General features: G+C 49.1%; 1 protein-coding gene and 1 long non-coding RNA gene across 9 annotated transcripts in view; one reads left to right on the top strand and one right to left on the bottom strand.

Moving 5' to 3' along the window:
* Positions 1-35: 35 nt before the first annotated feature.
* The window catches only part of ZNF395 (zinc finger protein 395), a 42,171-nt gene continuing 23,426 nt past the window's right edge, over positions 36-18,780 (bottom strand). For 5 of the 8 annotated variants that reach the window (XM_023636210.2, XM_023636211.2, XM_070256704.1 and 2 more), the window contains exons 2-10: positions 15,215-15,461; positions 13,566-13,798; positions 11,609-11,718; positions 7,865-8,100; positions 7,260-7,360; positions 6,258-6,540; positions 4,827-4,919; positions 3,841-3,944; positions 36-3,588 (exon numbers count right to left, since the gene is read on the bottom strand). In XM_023636210.2, the coding sequence (XP_023491978.1) occupies positions 3,477-3,588; positions 3,841-3,944; positions 4,827-4,919; positions 6,258-6,540; positions 7,260-7,360; positions 7,865-8,100; positions 11,609-11,718; positions 13,566-13,798; positions 15,215-15,448 (1,506 nt within the window). In that variant the 5' untranslated portion in view covers positions 15,449-15,461 and the 3' untranslated portion in view covers positions 36-3,476. Of the gene's footprint in view, positions 3,589-3,840; positions 3,945-4,826; positions 4,920-6,257; positions 6,541-7,259; positions 7,361-7,864; positions 8,101-11,608; positions 11,719-13,565; positions 13,799-15,214; positions 15,462-16,785; positions 16,945-17,587; positions 18,254-18,404; positions 18,525-18,780 lie in introns of those variants that run through there. The other 3 variants (XM_070256703.1, XM_070256702.1, XM_070256701.1) reach the window with 3 other exon arrangements.
* On the top strand, positions 3,864-11,512 carry LOC111772509 (uncharacterized). The gene is made up of 5 exons (XR_011434538.1): positions 3,864-4,001; positions 4,644-4,745; positions 6,112-6,329; positions 10,637-10,751; positions 11,340-11,512. It is a non-coding gene; the product is annotated as an uncharacterized lncRNA (long non-coding RNA).

The raw sequence follows: 18,780 nt of genomic DNA on the forward strand, positions 1-18,780 counted from the left end.
CAAGGGGAGGGGCAGAGGGACAGGCACACATTAAATCAGACAATGTACCATTTTATTCCTTATAAAATATATTTCATATTGTTGCTGTAAAAACATTACATTTCACATTTTTAAAAAAATTTTTTTAACAGTAAAAATAATACTTGGAAGACAGCTGGGGAAAAGGCGCCAATTATTAAGACAAATTCACAGATGGGATTTATCTCCCTCTTCTCTAGTTTTTTTTTGTTTTTCTTTTTCCTTGCCCCTAGTAAAGTCAGAACCCGAGAGGACCAGAAAGTAACAGGACAGATTTCTTCAAGAGCTTCCACATCCAAATCAATAATGTCCTCCAAGGAGTCAAGCTATAGGCTTACTATCACTATGCGGATGCTGCTCAAAACGCTCTCTGAAATTACAAAGTTGCTTTCACAGCCAGCATAAAAGTCACATAACTAAATCCAAGTTATTTCACTCGCTAGTCAGGCCTCGTGCACCAGACCACAGACACTACTCGCTGGACTCTCTCTGCCCTGAATGAGCATGGGTGCAGACTCAGCATCATTAAGGCTGCTCAACGCAGGCACCACATGACTCCGAGGTAATGCCAAGAAATCTCTTGAATAAGGGTAACATCACTGGAATAGTTTCCCAAAATAACTGCTTGGAAAATCAGTCCTGTTAGTTTCAAACGCACACCTGTGGCATCTTACCTTCTAGCAAATGTTGCTGCCCAGGTGGGCTGGGAAGTCGGGAGAGATACAGAGATGAAGAAAATAGGCATGATCATTGGATCAGTTCACAAACCACCCCGCCCTCCGAGAAGAAACAAATGGGGCCACCCCAAGGACAGACCACACGTCAAGAACCAACACAACAGCCACAAGATGGAGGAGCGGGAGGAGCGAGGCCAGAGGAGGCCACCACCACCACCAAAAAGGAGAGAGGCGCAAATGCAGACAGGGAAAGCTGCACCAAAACAAAACAAAAAAATAATAAAACCACCTCGGCTTTTAAATTGTTTTCATCTATTTCTTCTTTCTCTCTTCCTTTTCTGCCCTGTGTACCAATAACATGAAAAGCCTACCTCACTTAGAGAAAATCTCTTTATATATCCAGTTATATCTACATGATCCAAACCGAGGGGAAAAATTAACACAGCTTCTCTAAAGACGAGAACCAGCAGGAGCCCTGACTGAGAAGGGAAGGGGAGACACCACTGGGCAGACTCCCCTAGTCCCCACGCTCCTGCCCCTCACCGATAAGACCTCAAGGGGGACACTGTGGGAAGTCAGTACGGTCAAGACAGGCAACAACCTGCTGTCCTCTTTCAATTCTCAGGGAGGCTGAAGAGACAGGAGGAAGAACCCTGGGCCACCTCTTGCTGGCCTGGCTTCCAGCTTTACCAAGGGACAGATTCCACATAATTTTTACTAAGTTATAAAAATATACCCCGTCACCACCAAAGACACCCATCATAAGAGCGTCTTACCCTCTGTCACCAAACCTAGGTCACTATCACCCTTCACAACATCAGGCCCCGAGCAGGTCTGCAGGTTTTCTAACACTCAGCAAGTCCTGGGCTGAAAAGCACCTGTGCATTCCCCATGTGAAGTAGTCAAAGGAGCTTCAACAGGCAGCTATTTCCACCTGGGACCAAGAGGACGGCCTTGATTAGAGCCAAGGGTGGACGCTGCTGCCCAGTCCCCCCAAAGAGGTGGCTTGGTGGGATTCCCTGAGCCCCTGACATCTGGGACATAGGTCCAGGACTGGTACCCAAGACAGCTGGGAGGGTGGTCACCTTCAAGCAGGCCCTGAGGATCCCCAAACAACTCACGCTTAGGAGAAAGGTGAGGTTCCCACACAAAACCGTGTCCTCCCTTCGGGGCTCAGTGCGCCCAGGCTTTATTAATCACTGGTTAACATGGCACTGAACGCCCGCTCCATCTCCCTCCTGCTCATCAAGCACAGCTCTGCCTATTTACCTCCCAAGCAAGCGCAGTTCAGGCTCCTCTCAATTCCCAAGGTCTCCAGAAACACCAGGGGCTGAAGCACCAGGAACTGCTAATCCAACCCCAGCTCCTCATCACAGGAGCTCCCCAGGACTCTTTAACCTTCCCCATCCCACCCTCAGGCAAGAAATGGTGCTCAACACGTCTCTGGGAAGGTTACACTGAATCAAACTGACCCTCCTCATCACTTGGACTGGACCAACACTGGTTAAAAAAAAAAAAGAAGAAGAACCTTCTTGCATTGACCCAAGAGTCTGGTCCTACTTGTCACCTTAGGAAGAAGATCAGATTGCCCCCAAAGAAGCAGGTGAGCCAATGGAACAATCAGCCACCTGTCAATTCCCTCTCCTTCCTAGGGCCACGCTGCCGTTTACCTTTCCATCTTTCTCTTCTCTCTCCCTCTCCCATGCCAGCCCCACCTGCAGCCTTGGGAGGGAAATGGGAAAATCCCTGGTGAAACCAGAGACAAAGAGGAACCTACCACAAGGTCTCTCATCGAAAAAAGGGAACTTTAATCAGATAAAGGCTTCTGAATATACTATAAAAGAAAATAAAGTGTTTTAGAGGTGTCATTCCATAACTGGAGAGAGGGAACGTCAGAGGGAGTCGACTCACTCAGCTAACAGCGGAGAGCTTTCACAGATACTAAACCCTCTACTTTTTCCTCAAGGAAAGAGGAAAGGATGATCAAGGTAGTGTTTAACTGCCACATTTCAAGAAGGGAATTTGGACTAGCCTTTTGGCTCAGCTATTTGGGGACAGTCTTTAAAAACCTATTAGTCTGGGCTTTGAGAAGAAGCCATACAATATTTGTTGGGATGCAACCCAACGTCTGAGGAAACCCAGATTCAAACAGTCGTCACCAAGAAAGGGCTCTCCTTTTACTTCCATGGAAGCTGCTTGGTGAGGACAAGCTCTCCCTTCTCCCAGATTCAGGCGGAGAAGAGGGGCCAGCGGCACCTTAAAAAGCGCCCAGATACCCCCACTCTGCCCACCCCATCCGCGGCAGGTCCTGCTCTGAGTCATCAGCCAGAAACTCTTTTTTAAAATAAAGTAAATTCATCTTGCTCACAGTCCTTTCTGGAAGAGTTGAGAAAGCAAAGAATTCACCAACTCAGCAGGAAACAGAACGAGCTGTTCCTTCTTTTGATACGTACAAACTAATCCCCTACAGAGACGGGATGTGGGAAAGCGAGAGTAATTAATTCTTTGGTCTCTGGTTCGCTACAGAATAACCTTGGTCAGTTTTGGCTCTCTCCTATTTTAGGGGAAAAAAGTATTTTCCTTTCTTTTTTTAAAAAATGAAATGTTCCCACAAGGGAGGGAAAAATGCTTTAAGTATTAAACCTTAGCCCATAGAGCCCAAACTCCCAACGCCCGCTCTTTATCTTTTAGGTTTCTGCTGAGGGCTTGTGGCGCGTCTGCCTTTTGTCATCTGGCTGCAGTCAGGGCCAGGAGCAAAGAGGCCGAGCCGGCTGGACAGGTTCAGTCCAGGAAGCGCTGGCAGGCCTTCTTCCAGCGGCAGGCTGTGCACCACTGGTCCCGGTGCTCAATGCCATACACTTTGCGGCACTTCTTAGCCTCCCCGCGGGCTTTCCTGCCAAAAGAGAATAATGAGGGTGCAGTCACGCGCTGGTGCTTAGAGCTGGAGAGCAGCCAGGCCGAAGCTGTGTGAACAAGCCGACGCTGCAAGGGCCAGAGGACTGGAAGCCTCCCCCAGCGTCCAGGGTGTCCTCCAGCTGGGCTCCCCTGAGGGACCTGCCCTGGAGACCAGGGTCAGGGGGACACTTGCAGTATAGATGTCGGGGACAGAAGCCAGAAAGGAGGCCATGGAAGTGGCCAGTCTCACCTGGCGCTGCTCTGGGCCCGGGGCGGAGACGTAACAATCAGGTGAGATTTCATTGCAGGTGGTGGCTGCTGGGGCTCGCTGAAGCTTAGCGACCGGCTCCGGACCTGGGCATGAGAGAGGGGCCGCAAGCACTGCCGTGAGCACGGGAGCAGCAGTGAAAGGTGAGAGAACCAGCCCACGGGACAGTCGGCCCCACTTGCCGAGGCCCTCCTTGTGCCAGGACTCCAGGACACCCTCTCTGGAAGGATATTCCAGCGAGAGGCGCACAGGGGCCGGGTCAGGAAGGGAGGGTGGAGAATGAAGCGCAGGCCTGTAAGCCAGGCTGGCGACAGTGTAGGGGCTGTGGGTAGGGGAGCCACTGGACCTGGCCACCTCATGGGCTGCTCCCTGCGAACTGAGATGGAGTCACTATACGTGGAACAAAAAGAGGGATCGCAGCGCCCCAATGGCACCCTCGGGCACTTAGGTTTTACAAAGTGTGATAGCTTCCTGTGGGAGATATTTAAGACTAGGACCCACAATGTGTGGTTCAAAATTACTTCAATTTTCTTTAGCTCAGAGGCAAGCATCCTAAGGCGCTGGTCCACAGTGGCCTTGAGATTTCTGATCACCCGCTACAGCCCCCAAAACCTCCTATCTTCTTTCTTGCTCACCCTCTTCCTCTCCAGATTTCCCACATTCTCTCCCTGCTCCTCTCCCAGCATTAAAACCTTAACAAGCACCCACAGACACTCAGGGCTAAGTAGAACACTGACTCTGGCCTAGCCTCATGATTTTCTTGGCAATAAATTTGCTTGATCTAGGTACTCCGCGAGTACCCTCCTTCTTCCTTCTAAGAGGAGCTGTGACCTTGCTGGGCAAGGGGGAGAGTGCGTGGAGACCTTCAAGACCTTTGGGCGCTGGAGGCAAGTGCAGGGAGATGGAAGAACCCTCGGCTTGTTCCAGGGCCCCCAGACGTGCTGAGGCTTGGACACGGGCACACTCACCGGAGAGAGGGAGGAGGCCGTGGAGGGGGCGGCAGCCCAGCTAATACTGGTGTAGATGTGTGGCGACACGGGGATCTGAAAGGACGGCAGGGCCTGCAGGAGACGACAGCGTGTCGGCCTTGGTTCCAGCTCAGGGAGCTCTCAAGTCCACCCATCTTCCCTGTAACTTCACGGTCCCCAGCAGAAGGTGTCTCTCTGACCCGAAAATGCTGGGATAGACAAGAATGCTCTTCCCAATAGAACTAGCAGATATTCAGCTCTATGGCGTGTCCTCGTCTCAGGCTCCAATCTATTTTTTGAAACCCTTCTCTCAGAGCTGCTTTATGGAGCAGCCTCATGACCTAACCTCCATGGCAGATTAACTTCTTGGCTGGATCACCTACCAAGAATACGCTATAGGCAGTTCCCCAAAGGAGTCCAGAAGCCTTCCGAGCTGCACTAAGGGTATGGTCTCCCCAGGCAAGCACTGGAAGTAGCAACACTCTCCTGGGTGTCTGGGTTTAGGTCTGTTTGTAAAAACACAGCCACACTCTCCAGGCCCCATCTCATAGTGTCAGCCAGCTGCCTGAAAGGCCACCTGAAGTTGGCCAAACATGAAATAGCAAAGCAGCCACTCATTCCAATGAGAAGGAGAGCTGGCTCATTTTGTAACGGCTTTCTGATGGAAAGCACTTCTTTTTAATTACTAACTTGCAAATCAGCCTAGAGTCTGATAAAACCAACTTGTAGGCACAAAAGGATTTTAAGAAAAACTGGCACACAGCAAGCTGTGCATTTACCTACAGTGTGCAGTGAAGACCATCCTAAATGCCACCCACTCCGGGACAACTTTCCCAATCACGTGGGCATGGCTTGGTCCTTCCTGTACCCACAATTTCTTGTGCCTCTAATAAGGCACTTTAACTATTTGTTACAATTAATCATAGTTACATATTCATTTCTCTCTCCAGCTAAACCATGCACTTCACAAGGTCAGGGACTATGTCTTATTCTATCTGAAAATCATAGCCCAAAGCTTAACACTCATTCCAACAATGGGTGTTGGACTGCTTGCTAATGTAACACAATTCTAGGAACTAGGGATTTGCTCTGGGAAGCCCAAATACACTACTCCATCCCCTTTTGTAACCAGAGAAGTAGCAATTCCCTAGTCCAAACCCAACAACCTGTAAAACTCAGGGAGTCAGCCAGATTTCTAGTAACCACTCATGAAAGCGACTGACGTAGAACCCTGGAATTCCCACATTTATTGAATGTGAAGTCATTTTTCTTTTCTTCCTTCTAGAAGCTAGAGATGAGCAATTTAGCTAAAGGGCTCGGCCTTCAATCCTGGCGGTCAGCAGCCTGTGATTAGGTTGGCTGGTGAAAGGTCAGACACTGACTGTCCTCGTGACCACAAGGCCGAGCCCCCAACGTGCCCCCACCCCATACCTGGTATGCATGGTCAGCCTGAATGTGCCAGAAGGAGCCAGGAGCTGACTTGCTGAGAGCACCAGAGGGCAGGTAAGACTCCAGGCCAGGGTGTTCCGGGCCTGAGGACTGGGCTTTGGGAGGAGGCGGCGGGAGAACAGCAAGGGGCGGGCTGGTCACCCCGGGGGTGGGAGCTGGGTCAGCTGTCGGGGCGCCAGCAGCAGCAGCAGCTTCCTCCTTCATCTGCACCTCTGTGTAGTAGAAATCCTCCTCCCGCTTGAACTGGTCGGAGTCCACAGTGTCCCTGTGTGGGAGGGAGATGTGGTGATGATCAGGGACAAGTTCAAACACAGGGGAAACCAAGGGACAGAAGGGAGTACTTGCTCGGGGCCACCCTGCCAGCCAGGGAAGGAGCCCAGGAGAAGGCCCAGGAGACCAGCTCCGGATGCAGCACTGCAGGAGTTACATGCTCACAGCAATGGGAGCTGTGCCTACTGGCACTGAGGGCTTCTCACACAGAACGTGTGCGAGTGTCTCCTCCCGAGGGGTCACCTGCCTCTGAGCTCTGCCATGGGTCCTCTCTGGGCCTCACCTACTTGCGGTCACGCTCTCTCCTCAAGGGAGAGGGGTGTGAGTCAGATTCCTCTGCCACAAGAAGCCCAGGCTCCAGGGGGTCAGTGCTAATGGAGCCCCAGCTCCCTGGGGAGGGAGGTACGGAACTCACAATGGGGTCTCACCAAGTTACCCTATTTCTACTGAGAACCAAAATCCACAAGATGGATGGAGCTCCCTTCCCATGACCAGCATCACCATTCACCACGACGGGAGGGTCCTCCCTTCCCAGCAAAGATCTCTTCCCAATGGGCTATCTTGCTGGGCACAGGGGTCAGGGATAGGCACCAGGTGTTGTTCTCAGCAAGCCATTCTCTTGGAAGCATTCCAGGCTGTGGGTCATGGGGAGCCAGCAGGCTGAAGGAACACCTGAACGGCACCCTTGGCAGCGGCCCTGGGCTCCAGACCTACCCCAGGTGGAGGGCTTTCACGTGTCGTTTGATGCCCACAATAGAGCGCAGGACTTTGCCACAGTTTGGCCACAGGCACTTGTACATCACCTTCACAGAGTTCTAGGAGGAAGGAAGACGGATAATCGGAGTATGTTCCTCTCCCTCATGCCCCTCTCACCCTCACCCAGTGGGAACTTCCACTGCCTTCAAACAGAACCCAACAAAAAGCCCTGCGGAAGGGGTTCTCTGGGGCCAGAGAAACTGACAAGCAGAGGCAGAGAGCGCGGACCCAGGAGATGGTCCTGGTGGCCAGCAGCAGTGCCTGGCACTGTAGGAAGACCCCACCGGAGGCCTCTCACACACAGGCCTCTGTAGGAGTGTGGGAAAAGAAGGCAGAGACTGGGGCAGAGATGAAAGGAAAAGGAAGTGGCATTAAAGAGCACTAAAGATTCCATTAGGCTCCTGGGACTACCATGAGATCAGAAGCCACGAAGGGAAACTGAAAGGGGATGGAGCCAGAGAAGGCCTGGGGCCTGCGGGGGCCCCTCCCCTCCACAGCTGGCTGGCTGGCCGGCCCCTCACCAACCCTCCTGCCCGAGTTCACCCTCATACCATACTTTGTACCTTTCTTTTGCGTGGAGCTGGTTCATCCAACAGGAAAGCGTCTGGATCGGTCTCAAATCCATTATCAGTTTGGGGAGAACCAAAGGCGTCCCCCAAATACTTGGGGCTGGCCTGGGGGTGGGGGGGCGAGGGGGTGGAAACGCCGCTGCTCCCGCTCCAGTGCCCGCTGGTGGTGCTGCTGCCGCTGTCGGACACGTCCCCGCTCTCCTTCCACGGGTCACAGGCCGCGCGGGAAGCTGGCCAGAGAGAAGACAGAGGACGCTCACGGGCCTGTCCCCAGGCACGGCTCTGGCACGGCCAGCCCAGGTGGGAGACCACGAGATTCTCGTTTGGAGTCTGGGCTCCTGAAGCCAATTCCCGGCTCTGGCTCTGGCTGGTTTTGCCACTCTGGGGGCAAGGGGGGACAGTGGGAGGGACCCTCCGTCTCTGAGCTTTGGTAAGATGAGGAGTGGGCCCGTTCACTGCAGCAGTCTCCATGGGCAGCCCTGGTCTGCTCTAGTGGACACTTCCTACCACGGCCATGTTGCTAATCATTGACGAAGCAACGCACGCTGCAACTTCATTTTGTGTATTATTAACAGAAAGAGAACCTAATTAAAACGTATTTCTCACTTTATATGTTAAAAGAAAGCAGGAGGAGAGTGGGGAAGGGAGGAGAAAAGCCCCTGCAGCCTCCAGGTCTAACAAGTGGGTGAGAGTGTGCACACACAGCGTGCCGGGTACCACTCAGGAAGCTCTCCCTACAGCGCTGTGGGATGGAAAGGCCAAGTTCAGAGCTTGTGGACCAGCTTTCTTGAAAAATGCCTTTCGATAATTTAAACCTAGGCAAATACACCAAAACCTGTGTGCAAAAAGAAACCATTTGGCTCTTACAGGAGGAATAACATCTAGCAGAGCGAGCTGCAGCCCACGTGGCTCCCACTTTTAGCCAGAAGTAACACGTTTGGAGAGGGAAAGGTAGGCTCTGAGAGTGATTCAGACTAATCACCAGACGACAGGAAGCCCTCACGCCTGACATGGCCCTGAACCCGCTGCCCTCCTCCCAGCGTCTCAACAGGAAGATCACCAGGAGATGCGTGAAATTTTCAGTTTTTAAATTGCCTGTCTTCAGACTGCTTTAGGCCCAACCCAGACTCTTCCATGCCTAGGCCGTGAATCCATTTACAGTATAGGAGAGTCTGAAATTCTGATACACGGAAATGGCAAGAGAAGGGGGAAAAAGCGCTGTGACGCACAGGTATGGTGGCCAAGTCCCCAAAAGACCCATCTCCCAACACGGGCGGGTGTTCCATGGGGTGTTCCTGGATTCAGAGATCGACTACCACAGCCCTTGTGGCCAGCACAAAAACTCGACTGCTTTTCTCTCATCCTGCTCTATGTTCCAAACCGCTTCTAGGCTAATCTAGGCTCCCAGCATTCCATGTTTCCAGTGCAGGCTGTCCTTAATCCAACTTCACACGCCAGGGGAAGCCCACCCAAACGGAATGGGCTGGATGAACTCTCCCCTCCCCAAGTATCACTGACAAGCCTCAAAGCTATGACTTCCCCTTCCTGGAAACCAAGAGTTTACGACATCTACACATGGCGCTTAAAATAAGGGAGCCCTTCAGGTAAGAATTCAGGAGCCAGGGCCAGCCCCGTGGTGCAGAGGTTAAGTTCCCACGTGCCGCTTCAATGGCCCGGGGTTCGCCGGTTCCAATCCCGGGTGCGGACAAGGCACTGCTTGGCAAGCCATGCTGTGGTGGGCGTCCCACGTATAAAGTAGAGGAAGACGGGCACGGATGTTAGCTCAGGGCCAGACTTCCTCAGGAAAAAGAGGAGGACTGGCAGTGGATGTTAGCTCAGGGCTAATCTTCCTCAAAAAAAAAAGAATTCAGGAGTCACTAAAGGGTCAACAGGTCAAGGGTCCACACCTGTCCACTCGGGAAACTTATCTGGGAGAGAAGGGCAAGGAGGAGAATGCTCCATCTAGGTGATCAGCACTCTGGAAATAGAGGGCAGGTCAAACCGCAGCAAAGCCTACATCACAGCAGCCTTCCACAAGGAACCGTGCAAATGGCCCAAAGGCTGAAGGTGGCAAAGTAGCACACAAAGGATGAAAAACATAAAACAAAGCAAGAAGTCAGTATCACAAATTAATCCATAAGCTATCAGGTGAACATAAATGACTCTACCTTAGATAAGATTTCCAGGGCAGGGGAAATAGGAATTCTACAGCATAGAAACAAAGTGCTCCTCTGCAAACGCACAGGAGGGGAGTTCACGGTGAGCCTTTAAGAAATAGGCCTCATTCCCTCTGTTCTTTACACACACGCACAACGCGCAGAGCCATCCTAACAACTCCAAAGGGAGCAGGTGGTTTCTGTGTAGAAAGAATCCATGATGACAGCAAGGTTTGGGTTGTTGTACAGACCTCACCCCGCAGAATACTTCAATATAGTCAGCTGCCGAGGAAGCCTTATTTTTCCACTGACTTCAACCATAAGATCAGAAATAAACTGTAATGGAAAAAATCTTTAATAGACAATTTTTTGTCAAAAAGGGACTTAATGGCCTAGTATCAGTTAAGGCGTGTTTTGTTGGGGTGTGTGTGAACATGTATGCACGTGTTATACACACATAACCTGATGGGAATTGGAGTCAATGCTTCTTTCCCTTTGTGACTCTTTCCTGGATCTTCCTTCTGTTGACCAACTTCCTGGATCTCTTAAACTTGCAGAATTTCCTGAGAACTTTAAAACTGACTCCTTCCTCTGCATTTTGCTTGTGTAGCTCCCAAGTGCTAAGAGAGCAGGTGTGCAACACTATGCTGCACAACCAGGTGCCATCAGACTACAGTGACTACTCCAGCAGCCTAGTCACTGACCACAGGCTTTGGGCGAAATAAGTAAGTTTGCTTTATCACACCTCTAAACGTACTTTCTATCTAGGAGATGACTGTGAGGGATACTTGTAAAGGCCACCTTCCTCCTGCTATGTGCTCCAAGCTATTTCCATACTTTCCTACAAGCTTTTAAGTAGCTTGCAATCCGGTTAGATCTCACCCATGAAAAAGTTATTCCCTGGGAGTAAGTCAGGCCAGCCCTATAAGGAATTTCAAAAAGAACTCCAGGTTCACCACCAGCCTCATCAAACAACTAACATCCAGCAACCCTTCTTCCTCCCAGATTACTGATAATGGATTTTGGGGTCGCACTAGAAGAATTTTTCTTTTAGTTCATAAATTTGCTTTGAAGTCATACTCTTGGTTTGTATTAAGCATTCAGATTTATTTTAGACTTCAGCTCATTTAGTTCAGGTCCTTGGCCTGTAGGCCCTCATTAATTTACAAGGCTGAGGCACTTGGAATGGGGACATGAATTTTCTGAGGCCACTAGAGGACCATTTAGTAAGTTTCTGCCTTTGTGAACTAAATATTCCTCTACTGGCCTTGCTCAGGCCCCCACCGAAGTGCCTCATTCACTTACTCCCACAGAAGAACTTACTCCAGTGGCCAGTGTGCCTCAGTCCCATGCTCAATCATCTTCACAATGCACCAGGAAACTTCTCCCCAGATGAGGAAACTGAGGAAAAAGAATGGAAGCATCTAACTCAACATCACTCAGCCATCTGAGGTGCACGTGAGAAGAGACTCCAGAGATCCTGTTGGTAGGCTGGTGACTGTGGCAATTAGCTGCTCAAAGCAGAGGGGATCAGCCCTGAGCCTCTGCTGCACCCAGAACCCACACAGGCCCCCTTCCTCACCAGAGAAGTTGGCATCAGCTCCAGGAGGACTCTGCACGACTGGGCTGCAGGACAGGGACGTGAGCACCATGGCCGCCATCATCTCATCCATTTCCACTGCATCCGACTTCCTGGATTCAAATGGGTGAGTGCCAAAGGTTGCTTCCTGACACGCGATCATCTTACACTTCTAGACTGCCCCCTCCACGCCCCCACTACAATCAGCCAATGTGTGCTCAAGCAATATAAATTAAATCAAGCATGAAGGTTTCTACTGATTCTTCATGAAAAACACTCATTCTGAATTATGTTTATAATATCAGTCAACCCCAATAGAAGCTGGAGGGTCTCCATCCCACTGCTGACATCCTGATGCAGCTCCGTTTTCCCCTGAATTCCCTCCCTAACTCGGACGCTGGAGCTTAAAATGGAGAATTTTATTTGGGGGAAACAGACAAGAGTCAAAGCAATGAAATAAAGCATAGGCATAAAAGACGCCCGCTGGAATCTGAAAGCACTAAAATCACCCTCCTTTCCTTGTCTTACACTTAAGTTTAAGAGGGAGCAATTACACTAACCAATTCTTTTCCTCTCCTCCCCAAAAATGAGGAATTTTGATAGCTTCTGAATGTCAACAGAACCTATTACATAAGACAATGAGCAAGTAAACCAGAAACACTAAAATAAATCTCCCAATGCTTTATACAGCAAAGTTCTATAAAATTTCACGTGCAATTTTTTAAAAATCCATATCAAGTTACATTATTTGGAAGTGAAACTAGAGCTATCTCTAAGTTAATGCGAAAGTATGAAAAGTTAGTCCGAAATAAATTTCTAGGTAGCTTGTCTACTTCAAAGACTGTATTCATTCATTCTTTACAATTCAGATGCACTAAAATATGTGACTGGGTTTGAAGCAGCTAAACCAAGTATAGTAATATATTAAACATATCAGCATCCTCTTTTTTGTATGATCTTTGTATTTCGATTTACACAGGACAGAAAACTTCTTTGCCAGCATTCCACCGAATTCACAATCACAAATACTGTTACTCTAGTCTGGTCTCAAGACACCGGGTGTACTGTCACTAACAGCAGTACCACAGAGAAACACAGAAAGAGGTGGAATGGGGCTTAACTTCTTGCACATCTTGTATATAAGACAATCTCCACTGGCAGGTCTTCTTTTTTATTTTGAAAGATCAACATGCATAGAGTATGCAACATAAAAATTAGTATATATTCTAATAAATGTATATTCTAATAAAATCGTATCATAAAATTCTAAAGCAAAATGTACATTCTTCATTCAACATCAAGGTTCTGAATATCTAAGCCAGGGGCCAGCAATCTATGGGCTGCGGGTGGGCACAGCCTGCCGCCTACTTCTGTACGGCTTGCAAGCTAAGAATGGTTTTACAATTTTTAACTGGTTTTAAAAATCAAAAGAAAAATATTATTTGACATGTGACACAGGAAAATTACATAAAATTGAAAGTTGAGCATCCATAAGTAAAGTTTTTTGGGGGTGCAACCACGCTCACTTGTCTATGTACTTCTGTGGCTGCTTTCACACACCACAACAGAGCTGAGTAGTTGCAACAGGCACTCTGGCCCACAAAGCCTTACATTAATTACTATCTGGCCCACTGAGAACAAGTTTGCGGACGTCAAATCTAAGCCATTTTTTCCCTCTCTCTTGTCATGAAAAACAAAGAACAAATTTTAGGTTAAGCATAAAAAGAGGAAAAATATAACCTTTAGCCAAACCGAAGACACATCACTCATAACAGAATTGGGGAAGAAAAGATGCCATTCTGGGTTTCTTTAAAAGATGCCTTCTCTGTATCCCATTTGTCCAATATCTTGACAGCTAGGCACCTAGGACTTATGCATTCTTTCCCCATCCCAAGGCACCCCACGACCCCACACCTCACCACCCTCCTGTCTTTCAGAGCCCAGGTTCTTCCACACAAACCTCTTCGGGACATCAATGTTCCTGGAGACAGGCCTGTAGGCTGGCATCTGGGTTCCTTGCTCCAGAGGTGGTGCCTGAGGAATAGGGCCCTGCAACTCGGCCAGCCACACCTCCTCTGCTTTGCAGCAGATTTGTAACTTCTGATCCAACAGCCAGACAGTCACCTTATCCTCTGCCCAACTATGCTGCTCCACCAGTCCTGTGCATTCTTGACCCTCATACCACACATAAACCTGGGGGGAGAAAAACAGCAACCAGTGATCAGCAATTGATAGGTCTCACCCCATGTGCCCCAAGTTCTGGGAGCCAGGATACACCTGCCACAAACTGTATTCTCTGACTCATCTTTAATTCAAACAGATGCTCCCAGGTACCTGCTTCCCACCTGGGCACCCAGACTAGCCACACTGGATTGGTTCTTCCCCAAACAGATCCTTATAAATTCTCTAGCTGGAGAAAGTGAACATGTCCATTTCTGGGATTTTTTTCCTGAACTTGGAATCTGTATGGGACTGAAGTTATCATCTTAAAATAGACTGTTCTAACTATAACATGTTTTCTATAAGCCTCATGGTAGCCACAAAGCAACAAAAACCTCTAGTAGATACACAAAAGATAAAGAGAAAGGAATCAAAGCATACGACTACAAAAAAATCAACAAATCACAAAGGAAGACAGCAAGAGAGGAACAAAGGAACTACAAAACAGTCAGAAAACAATTAACCAAATCACAACGGTAAGTCCTTACCTATCAATAATCACTTCAAATGTAAATGGATTAATTTTTCTGATCAAATGAATCTGGAATCTATATCCATCCCTCTGATTTCTTGCCCTGCTTGCCTTTGAAGGCCTGTTTATCTGCTGGTTCCCAACTATTGCTTTGAATTGCCTTACGCCTTACATCAAAAAATTGCATTTTTCCCTTCAGAGAATTCTCACTCTGCCTGGAACAAGATAGCAGAAGTGCAGAAGCAGGCTGACTTCTCTCAAAGGGTACATAGCGGTTGGCAGGTCGCCTTACCTCGTGGGAAGAGAGGACTGAACGACACAAGCCTTGGCAGGGAGACAGAAGGCAGAGTCTCTATTTACTGGCCCTTGAGAAGGCAGTGAGAGAGAAGCCCATCCACCTGGTCTAGTGAGAGTATCAGGCACAGGCGATGACTGGGCCCTGCCACGAGGAGAGGAACACTGGAAAAGGAAATCTAAATGGCATTCTGACTACACAAACACCTCTGTCTCTTGAAAATGTCTAAAGGTAGTTCAAAGACACAACTTTATCTATCTCTTAAAAGCTGAGATTCTTTCCCTTGTTTGTGTAAAGTTGCAAACTGATGCAGATTAAGAAAAACTGAGCTCTGGCCACGCCTCGAACTGAGGTTCTGAGTAGGGCTAAGCCAAGAATATCAGATGTCAGGTCTTTCCAGCTTTTCCTACAGACAGCATTGTCGTGCAGGAGCTCTGGGTCTGCTAAGGACGGCTCATTCTCTCAAGAAGCCTACTGCCCAAGGGCCCACATGGCTGCAAGGAATAAGTCTGTGTGCAAACTGGTGCCCAGAGTGTTTTTGGCCTGTCATTCAGGGCACCACTGGCCTGCCAGCCCTAAGCCTGGGGAGATCAGTCGCCTGTCCACTCAGGGATCAACCTACCTTCTGCCCAGGTTGAAAGGCCACCTGCTGGAGGCCTGATGTGCTGGGAGCCTTGAAGACTTCCTTGGGCTGCTCCTGGCAGGAAGTGTCCTTAGAGGCGAGGAAGGGCTGGGGAGTCACCCCCTCCAGCAGCTCCGCCTGAGGCTCCGAGGGTGGGGCAGCCCCGGGAGGCCCCAACACCCGGGCTCCCAGGAGGGAGCGCTTACCAAGGCGCCGGGACAGCACAGTGGCCATGCTGCTGCCTTTCCTGGGGAGGCAAAGGGGACACGGAGTCCTTTAGTCTTTATCTGGAGGAATCAGGAAGCCCTACACGCAGCAGGAGCCCGTGAGCATCCATTAAAACAGATGAAGCATTTTAAAGTAACTTTTACAATTTTTTCTCTTTACAAAAGTAATATCCATTCCGAGTAGGACATTTAGAAAATACCAATAAGCACAAAGAAGAACAAATCACTCAAGAAGCTGCCTCCCAGAGATACCCACATTGCCTACATAGCATTCCAAGCTTTATTCTATACGTGTATTTATATACTTTCATTCCTACTAAAATGGGATCATGGTTGGGTAAAGTGAATTTTCACTTGATATCTTGTGTAGGTTTTACTCTATCATTAAGTGTTACTGTATAAAAACACTTTTAGAAGCCACACAGTTATTTTCTCGGGTGGATGTATCATCACCAATTTAACAAATCCCTTAGTATTGGACCTGAGGGCTACATCCGGTGTTGCGCTGTTCAAACTGCTCTGCCTGCAGGGAGCATCTCTGAGCTCAACCTCAGCACACACACCAACAACCACTTCCTCGGTCAAGTTCCTAGATGTGATACGGCTAAGTCAAAGCATGAGGACATTTGCTGATACAGATTCTGAAGCTCAACTGGCTTCAAAGCTGCAAAGAGCCACAAAAACGAGCCACGTTAACTCTCCTCATTTCACACTTGAGGAACCTAATGCGTAGAGTTTAAGCGACTTGTTCACAGTGATAAAGGTAGTTGGGGCCACGGCCTGAATGAGATCTGGTCTCCTGACTTCAAGTCCAGGTGTCCGAGCTGCCCACACGCCACCTCCAACAGCACCCAGCGTCAGACCACTAACCACTCAGGGGTGAGGGACACGTAGGACCACAGCCGTCACTTGAACAAGGAAGGCCATTCCGGGCCTCAGTGCGTTCATCTCATGACCTACAGGAGCTGTTCTGCAAATGGCACACATCATTCCAGCATGCTCTGAGGCATCAACGCACCCCCACTTGTCATACTCCAGAAAGCAGGAAATCGGGTAGGGCTATCCTGGCATTTTATAGAGAGGAAGAGCTAGGGAGGAGATCAGAACTGGAAACCTTGGTGTGACACTTCATTAGTCAAAATCCTCCTGCCTGGGAGGAGGGTCCTAACCACACTGGCACTCAACAAGCCCCAGGGCTGGGCAGGGCCATCAGGGACCACCCCTTGACCTTCAGGCACCTACACCATTCCAGAAAAGAGGAACTCTATCTTATAGGTCCCTCAGTGACCCGAATCAGTCAACAAGCTTGCTCGTGGGAAATCCCTCCCCTGACCCACACCCCACCTGCCAAGTGAGACGCAGGGAAAACACAGATCTGTCCTCAGGCCACGCGGTCAGTCCCACTCAGAGCGTTTCCTCATCTATACATCACAATGCCTACACTCCCCTCACCAGCACCTTGGAGGAGCAAATGAGAACATTCCTGCAGAAGCTCTTCACAACCTGTAAAGCGTGACAGAAATGCAAAGGAGCATCATTATGATGAAGTCCAATCTAGTTCCAGCCTCAGTGGGAATGAATATTTTGGGCACAGCCTTCTTATTAATTCTGTATTAGACTTTACCATTCAGATTCTTAAAAAGATGATGAATGGTACCTTTTTTTCCCCATTAGGTAATAAGATCTAACCCCAAGTCACTTGGAGGGCTCACCTCCGAATACCTCTTCTATATGTGTAGACAGTATATTCCTACTTAACACTTAAGAGCGTTTGCTATGTGCTAGACTGTTTTAAGTGCTGTACTGGCATTCTGGCATTCTGCAGGGACCATTAGCATCCAGCCTTGTTCTGCTCTCAAAAAAAACCAGAGGCTCAGAGAGATTAAGAGACTTGATCAAGGTCAAAGCTGGTAAAAGGCCAAGTCAGGGACCCCAAGACCTGCGAACTTCAAAGTGTGCTTCTCAGGACTACACTATGCTCCCCCTCCTCTTTCCAGATATGCTCTGCCTGGGACCCATGACCTGTGGCCTCTACTTCCCCATTCCTCATCTCCTTTGACTCCACTGACTTCCATCTCTGCCATCTATGTCACAAACTGGCTTCAAGGTACTGCCCAACATCTGAAGGGTCAAGCTTTGTACTCACAACCCCCAACGGTACCCTCGTTGTCCCCAGCTGCCCTTCTCTCCACCTTCATTCTTGCCAACTCCTCTCTGAGAATTGACTTCCATTGGTCGTACAAAAACAGGCCAGAACTCTGCAGTCCCTCCACCACCACAAATATGAATCCTTTGCTCCAGCACAGGTCATGGGGTGGATCCCTGCCAGGGGCCCGGCTGCTCCCGGGCCTGGGTCTGCGAGCAGAAGGGGAGGGATCAGACCCGGCACTTGGCAAACTCACACGGCCTGCCTTCTCCAGAGCGCTCGTGGCTCCTCAGCCATCCTGCGGTGCATCTCCTTTGGGTCCCCTAGCACACTTCTGATCTCTGATGTTCCAGGTCCTCTGTCCCCACCTACTCATTTATTCAGTTACTATCCACTTGAGCAACTGATAAAGCACATCTGCAGTGCTGTGGCAGATATAAAATACTAGGATTTTCATGGACCTCAATACCAATGCTATTTGCCTACCTGGAACGCCCACCAGGCTAACTCCACCCCAGCCTATTAAGCTCGGCATGTCCAGAGACCGTTCCAGCCACATTTCTCCTCCCTCCCGCCTCTCCCTCCTGGCCGCACTCACACCAGATGAAAACTGTCACCACAGCTATGGGTTCAAACTGTCTTTGAACAGTTCCGTAAACCTCCTTCACTTTTTCCCTTGTCCAAAAACACCTCAGGGGTTCGTTTGGGTCTCATGCCATCTCAACATCTCCCAAACCCTGGCCTCTTTCCCGGTCATTCCAGCAAAGTATGCTAAGCAAATATCTCCACAAAAACAAAACAGGAGTGGGAAAAATACCTTTAAAAGATAATAAAGTTGCAAATATTGAGGAAAAGGGTTTGGCTCATTTTTACAAGTATTTTACTCAGAGGTTCCAGGGCTGGAATCAGATCACATGGTGTCTCCATCCTGAATTCCCTAGAAAGCAAAGCAAAGGTAGGAAAAGGTCGAAGTCAAAGCATCCTACCGAGTTCCTGTTCAGTTGTCCAGTGACTTTATACTCAGTAACACCATGGGAAAGCTTTACTATAACAATAAAGAGGAAGACAAACGTAGGGAGCAAATGCTTTACCACTACAAAAAAAAAAAAAAAATGTATATCTAAGCTAACTCGGTTTGAAAAACTCAGTCACCTACCGTGATCCTTGAAGTCTCAAGCCAGAAATAAGAAGCC

Source organism: Equus caballus, chromosome 2 (assembly GCF_041296265.1).
Source record: "Equus caballus isolate H_3958 breed thoroughbred chromosome 2, TB-T2T, whole genome shotgun sequence".
Taxonomy (NCBI): domain Eukaryota; kingdom Metazoa; phylum Chordata; class Mammalia; order Perissodactyla; family Equidae; genus Equus; species Equus caballus.